We start from the raw sequence: 7719 nt of genomic DNA, 5'->3' as shown, positions 1-7719 counted from the left end.
CTCGCAGGGCGGCCTGCGGGCACCCGCTGAGCAGCCGGGGGGAGGGGCGGTGTTCGTAAACCGAGCGATGAGTATAAAATACAGGCGCTACCTCAGAAACGGGAACCGTGTCTGCAAACTGTTGCTTGCTGTTTCGATAAATCTGTATGTGCAGGCCGTCCCGTAGAGCCTGGGGGAGGAAGCTGGGAGCGCTTTAACAGTACCTTGTACAGCAAATATGTAACTTGTGGCTCTAATTGGGTTATCTCTTTTCCATTAAAAAGACTTTAAGGACTGTCGGTAGTCAGCTGTTTGTGGCTCCTGTTATTTCACGTGTATTCCTAAGATAAGTTGCGTATTTCCGTGACAAATGAGAATAAGAGCCTTACACTGAGAATCCTCTGGACTAATCTAGTACCAAAGTGGCTCCAGTAAGTTTGAAAACCCGTATGCCTCCAAAACCAGTATTTCAGCGCTCGCTCTTGTTGCTGTCAGAAAAAAATCTGTAGGTATAGATGGAAGTTTTAATTAATTTCCTGCATATTTGTTTGTAAGTTAAGGGAAGGTTTGTGTTAAGATACGTTTTGTAAATGCACAACGTGATTAGGAGCTAAGGGAAAACAGGGCTATGCTGACTATACTAACTATATTTGCCAGCGTGCTATGTAAACACCACACTCAAAGATGAAGACTAAGCAGTTGGGAAAAATTACATACTAGAAAGTAAGAAAGTTCCACGGTTGCATGTTGGAAATTGTTATCTGTAGAAGGAAGCACTGTGTGCAAACACAAATTTAGTTTTAAGCAGTTATCTGACTGCGATTGTCACTGAACACTCAGTTGATTTTAAGAGTTGATAGACTCTTTAGATCTTGCCATATAAATGCTCTCATCTGTAGCAGGCCACTGCATTAGGTCTTAGGATATGTTATGATAGCCTAAACATCTTATTTTTTACTTTTCTGAAGGAATACCTGTTACCAGTGCATCGTATTTTGCCACCATGACACTTGACCAAGTCAGGCACGTATTTCGCTCTGACACAGAAGTGCCCATACCTTTGATTGAAGAAAGACATCAGGTGCTGAACGAAAGCGGAACAGTTCTGTTAGAGAAGTTTGGAGGCTCTTTCCTCACCTGTGTTAAAATGAGTGAGAAAAGTGCTCAGAAACTACTACGTCTAGTACTGGAAAATTTTCCTTCTTACCGAGATGAAGCTGTCTTTGAGGTAAGCTAGTTCTTACATTGAATTTCTTATGATAAGAATTTACTCCTTACTGATTGTGACTTTAAAAGGTAGCTCTTGGGTTGTCTATGTAAATTTTTCTGAGAGGACAGTCAGTTCAGAATTGGTCTAATATTTGTGAATTGTTGGGGCTTTCAGTCCAGGAAGTGGTGAACGGAAACGCTTCTGTGGAACTCAGTGTATTCAAAGTAAAATTCAAGGGAAATAAGGAAAATTTACTATTATTTTAATATTTTTGCCTCAAATCAGTAAAGATATAGGTCTGTATAATGAAAGGAAAAACAGACTTCAAAGCAGTTGACCTTAATTATGTAAACTGCTGTGAGACATACAGGTAGGGAAGAAGGTTTTTTAAATAATACTCTTGGACCACAGTGTACTTTTTTTGTTAAGCTGGGGTAAAATTATTGAGATTTCCTGTCTCTATCAGTCTTAACCTCTGAAAACAAAATCACACAATTTATTAGCAGTAAAAGAATCTTGATTGTCTTAAGTCCTTAACTAGCCAGGAATGTATTTCTAATGGCAAGGGTCACCTTTTCCCCAGAGGAGAGACATTTTTTTCATATGCTGTCTCTGTCTTCATCACTTTGTTGTAATTTATTTTGATACGCTCCAAACTCCCAATTAGATCATGACTCCTTTGTACTCCTTACAAATGTGTAATATTTGAGATAATTTCTGCCTGAAAAATCAGAATCTTTTTTCCCTTCTTTTTCTTGAATTGCTACCAAGTCGCCCGCCCCCGCCGCCCTAGGATCTCTGCAGCTAATGAAGGAAACAAAACTCTGGTAGAATTGTGGAAATGTACAACTACTGGGATTCCACACTACAGCTGTTGTTGATTCAACAGGCATTGCACAAATGAGTACAGGCCAGAATTAATCCATATGTTTGGCAGGGTTGACAGTATACTGAAGCTCTTCGGAGCCATTTTCCTGAAAGAAACTGATGGGAAGTAAACAGAGACTATCTGGTATTTCCTGTGTTTCTAGTTTTGCCTATACAGGCATGATCCTTATTTGCTATCAGTGACATATGTAGCTGCTCCTGTGCTCAGTTCCATCTGCAGTAGTAGTCAGCTGTTACATCGTTGTGTCCAAAAGACTTTATTCAAAAGTCACTGTCCAAAAGACAGTGCAGCCTGTACTGATGGTCTGTGCAGTCTTTTCAAGGTAACTCCCTGGAACACCACTCACTGGAGCTTTGAACCTATTGCATTTATCACTTAAATCTGCTCTTCAGTAGGTGGCATGATTTTATTTTCCTTTGTCTCCTGCTATGAAGTAATATATGTTTACATGAAAAATCAGAGGTTCTTTCTAACTAATCTTGGAAGCTACTTGTTTAATTTATTGGGATTTTTTACATATAATTTTTTAATGATTTTTGTGATCAAAAAGGGAATATTTTCCAAGTAAAGTGATAAATAGAGTATTTTCTTATCTTTATAGTGACTGTATTCATTGACGTAATGTCTTTCATGAGATGATGCTGAGTGCTTTATAAAGCAAGCCTCCCTAAAAGCAGCAGCAGACTACAGAATGAAAAGATGTTCCAAAAATGATCCCAGACCGTAAGCACTGACATAGTAGTAAAGCCTGTTGCATGAATATGGAAGTTGTTTTTCTGCTTTCACTAAGCAGGATGTGTATTTTGAAGGTGGGTGAAATAATGTAGACCAAGTTTACACCCTACTTGTTTTTAATTAAAAAAAAAAAAAAAATCAGTGTTAGCACGTAATGCAAGGTGACATGGATCACAATATCAACACCATTTCTATCGCAGCAGGTTGAGCTCTCACAGGTAAGACTTTGCCTTCAATAAAGGATTAGGCGGGAACTGAAAAGATGGTGAGATATCCAGTAGCAAACCAGTGTTTTTCAGTAGCTCTCCATAATAGAAATATATATGATTATAAAATAAATTCTACAGTAGAATCATACTATTACAGACTACTACAGCTCTCCTACGTTCTGACCTTCTAGGGGAACTTCTAAAATTAACACAATTCTTTGGCTGTATGTTTTTCTAAACACATACGTAAAATATTTTTTTCATAATTACACGTTACTGAGTGTAATTATAGAAGTTGCCAATGTTCTTTTGCTTCTGAAAAGTGAATTGCAAAACAAAATCCCCACAACCTTTTTGTCCTTGGGTAGATAGTTCATATTTAGATGCCGTGCTGAATTTGAATCCTGAAAAAAGTTTAAATATTAGACTATGTTATACTCGTGTATCAGGTTTTTCATGTCCTGCCATAGGCACAGTGGAGTCCTTTCCGAGCTTCCAGTCATTGGCGTTGCATGTATTTATCTTTTATTTCCCATCACCTGGGACCAAGGTTGTAAAATTCTCATGATCCTCCTATTTCTTGCTTTTTTTACTAGCTGTGCTATCACATTTTGCTCTTTGCCAACACAATGCACCGTCTTTCTTTTAATATCAGTAGGTCATAATTAGTTATGTCTCTTGATAATGGCTCATTGTAGTGGTGAGGAGACACAACTGTCCCTATATGTGGTAGCTTTTCCTGGAAAGTGAGGGTGTTGCAGGAAAAAAAAAGAAGCATGGTTGTGTTGCCATCTGGTAAAATGTTCAATTTTTGGACAAATGATACTGTTTTTGAGACATAATATCATCTGCCTAATGCTTTCCTTGCTTTCTGTTGAAAAGAAGCGTGGGGAAAATTTACTAGAAATGCTTAATAGTCTTTTTCATACTGAGAATTTTACATAAACTTCAGAAGCTCTGTGCAGCATAAAAATTAACAATAATTGAAACAATGAAATTATAAATTCATCTGCTCAATAACAAGTCCCCGACAGTGTTTTTCTTCCAAATTAAATTGCAGCATGAAATGAAAAGTTCCATTTTAATTCTCACTTCCTCTGCTCTTGCAAAATGGTGTGGTGCTGGAGACAATCGGTTCTTTACTATACTGGAAAAATCTTAATGCTATAGAAGAGTGATGTCCTTAGTTTCTGTTAGCTTTGGGGCACTAGGAGCTATGATGGGATTTGGTCTATTAATTATTTACTTCCTGTTGTGATGTTTCAAGTCGCGTTTTATGATTTAACATACAAAATCCTGTATGTTCTCTAGCAGTAAGTTTGTGCATCTATGTCAAGTATAGAATGAAGCACAGGGAAAGAAGGAGTTTTTGGGGTGTTTGCAGAAGTTATTCTGTGAAATGTAGTTGGACATCTTGTTCTCAGTGTTTTTTGGAGAATAGCATTTAATGACAAAAAATATGCTTTGCTCTCAGGAATAGTAGCATCTTGGTAAGAAAGTAAAATTAAATTAGCTTAAAAAATGCCATTTGTAAATTGTGGTGATATGAAGGGTGGCAGAGCAAAACTGGAAATAAATCGAATCCCCACTGACTTGTATTTCAGATTAACCATTCCACTTACATGTTGTTGTTTAGTACATGTTGTCAAAAGTCAAAAACCTTGTCTAGCTATAAAGGGAGGAAAAAACCATAGCCCACTAATACCTTTTTTCTTAAAGATGCGGATTTACATATACATATTGTGCTCATCATAGAGTGAAAACCTCAACAGCATACAGACTGTAGCATATCTTTAGTTTTTCCCCTTATGAGTAGTCACAAAAGCATGCAAAACTTTGCAGGATTAGCACCAGCAAAAATGTTTATGACAAAAATAGAACCATGCGTAGTATCTAAGAAAATCTTGTATTTGTGAATAGACCTTCTGCTGGAGTTAAATTTCATCTCTCCTCTTTAACTAGCAAGATACACCACATGACACAGGAGCATTCATGAAAATTTTCACTAGAATTTTATTTCCTTAACATTATGGATAAATTGGTTAATGAAATGTCTTAATTGTCTAATCTGGTATGTGCCTTTTACACTTCTCGAAACAAAATGTTGGATGAACTCTAGGGTTTCTGAAAGAATTAGTTTGCTGGACTCCAGCTGCAGCGTTTGCCAAGTGGAAGTAAACCAACATTAATGTGTTCGGAGATCCAAGCGGAATCTAAGCAATTTTTAATCCACTGCAGTGACTTCTACAATGTTTTTCTTTTATTTCCATTTATTTATGAGCATTCCATATGATGCTTGTTTGCGGTTCGATATTGTTTAGATTTTAAGGTGTTTTAGTTAACTAATGTTTGCTTAAGCAAATGATAGTTTATGTCTCTCTCTGTACATGTCATTTGCTGTATTTATTGATGTTTCAGGCACTTAAATAATTCGTAAATTTCTTTCATCAGAAAAAAAAGGTGTCGTTCTACAAACGGGCACAAATACTTGTGGCTGATACATGGAGTGTATTAGAAGGCAAAGGAGATGGCTCTTTTGATGACATTTCTAGTCTGACTATATTTGCAGACTACAGAATTCCTCAAGTTCTTGTTCACTTAAAAGCAATGAAGTATTCTGAAGAATTAATGAAGAAACTACGTGAAGGTTTGTTCCTCCCTTACTAATATCAAGTCATCGTACCTCTTGACGTTGTAGACTGAAGCTGCTTTTAAAATGTAATGTTTTGTCCATGTAAGGGTTATCTGTGGGGTTTTTTGCTCCAGGGAACAGAGGCTTCTTACGTAGTGATGAGGTAATAGGAAGGAACTTGTTCTCTAACAATGATCTTGAATGAGATCTTACGGTTATGTTTTTATAAAGACCTAACTGTTCCTTGGATTAAACATTGATAAGGGAAGGATTAGAGTCTCTAGGCCAGTTGATCTCTGAGTTTCTGAAGGGCTGCTGTTGCCAAAAACTCTTCAGCATGAGTGTAGTGGTGATTTTTGACGTTTAGATAAAAGAAGCAGTGATTTCTTCATTAGTTCAAAGATGATGTAAAAGCATGGGGATTCCTCTTTGTCTGTACTGAACTGCTAGTGGCAAGCAAGGTAATATTATAAGCATCCATTAAAAAAAAACATTCCTTTAAATGAAGCTAATTGTGTAAGACTAGAGTCTCATTTTTAAGCATGGTTCCATCTTCCAGTACTTACTAAATATGAACTTCAGTGAATAAAAACATAAACCAGTCCCTCTTCCACTCTAAAATGACTGTATTTAGAGGTAGGACTGCTATTATGCTATTTTAAAATTACACAGCAAGATAAACAGATGAATGCAGTCGTCCATGGATCTTAGTAGAATGGCCATATATATATATTTAGAGAGAGAGATGTAGGCATATATATATATATTAAATAGATCATGTAGGCAATTTATCTTTTCCATGAATCTTAATAAGGACATTCCCATCGACGTCATTCAAACAAATGGGTCTCTTTCTATTTTCATATATATATAGTTTTTGGGTTTGGTGTTTCTTGTTTTGTGTTTTTTAATTTTTAAATCTTTGAGTTACCCTGGCAGGAAATACACCGTCTCGGAATTATGTTTGACTATCCTTTTTCCCTCCGCTAGCAAAGAAATAGTTGTGTAATGTGCAGTATAACCCAAACACCCGTTCTTCTCTTGAACTGCACTCTTAGAATACAGGGTTTTGTTTTAACTGAATGGGAGGGAAACTTACAAGCGCATATGGTAAAATTAAAGCAATCATTAGAAAATGTGTAGCCACATGGTTGGCAGTTGTAGTGTAAGTCATGAAAACTGCAGTCCTAGAACAGAATAAATGCTGGCGGGGGGGGAAGGCAAATTCAGGCCATCCTGGGGGCTTCTGTCTCTTGAGCGTAATTGGATTGCTGTCTCTTGTGTCCTGCAGGAACAATGTTCCAGTCCGGAGATAAAGAGGAGGTGGAGATCCGTGGCTGTTCCATTTGGTGTTGTGCGTTGATTTGTAAGCACCTGCTGGAGCTCTACGAGAAGAAGGGTCAAGACATGCGTGAAAAGATCAATGCGGTTTTACTCGATTATCATCTTTGGGACTATGCCAGGGATCACAGGGAAGAGATGAAAGACACTCCGTTCCACCGAGTGCGGTGTATATATTACTAGGTCCGGTCTGATAGCTGTGGCGTTGATGCATGATCTTTTGAATTGCGGTTACTCTTTTCGTAGGGTGGTTTGTCATAGACTAATTTGGAACTGGTTAAATCAAATGCTCGTTTTCAGATGATGTAGTAACAACTCTTTTTTTTCTTTTTTTTTTTTTTTCTCTGAATCTTTCACTCGCCATGATTGGAATTAATCGTATGAACTTTGCTGGACAACCCGTGTTAATTCAGGGTTTATTACTCCTGCTTTGAGTTCTGTGTCTGTGTACAGATGTGCGCGCATGTGCGCACAGATGTGCGGGTGCGGACCTGTGGCTGTGTACGGTAGCCCTCCAGGCAGGTGTGCCATGCCTGCAAGTACCTTGTCGCACCGGCGCCGAGATGGGCTGTTCTGATGGTGTTCAGCGAACGCGTGACGAGAGCGGCGCTGTTGCATTCATTAAATAAACAGTGCAGTGACGTAAGTGGCACGGCGTGTATCTCCGTTTTCATCGGAGGGGTCAGCGGACGCCGGCGTCAGCCCCCGGGGGCGGGGAGGGGTG

General features: G+C 38.2%; 1 protein-coding gene across 1 annotated transcript in view; it reads left to right on the top strand.

The window, feature by feature from the left end:
* LOC103920448 (chromosome unknown open reading frame, human C9orf64) overlaps nt 1–7422 on the top strand; it is an 8535-nt gene extending 1113 nt beyond the window's left edge. The window contains exons 2-4 of the mRNA XM_009328191.1: nt 948–1207; nt 5474–5669; nt 6946–7422. Coding sequence (XP_009326466.1) covers nt 948–1207; nt 5474–5669; nt 6946–7178 — 689 coding nt within the window. The 3' untranslated portion in view covers nt 7179–7422. The remainder of the gene's footprint in view (nt 1–947; nt 1208–5473; nt 5670–6945) is intronic.
* The last annotated feature ends 297 nt before the right edge of the window (nt 7423–7719 follow it).

The sequence above is a fragment of the Pygoscelis adeliae genome, unplaced genomic scaffold, assembly GCF_000699105.1.
Source record: "Pygoscelis adeliae isolate BGI_AS28 unplaced genomic scaffold, ASM69910v1 Scaffold45, whole genome shotgun sequence".
Taxonomy (NCBI): Eukaryota; Metazoa; Chordata; class Aves; order Sphenisciformes; family Spheniscidae; genus Pygoscelis; species Pygoscelis adeliae.
The sequence above is the reverse complement of the archived record's forward strand: the minus strand, read 5'-3'. Positions and strand labels throughout refer to the sequence as shown.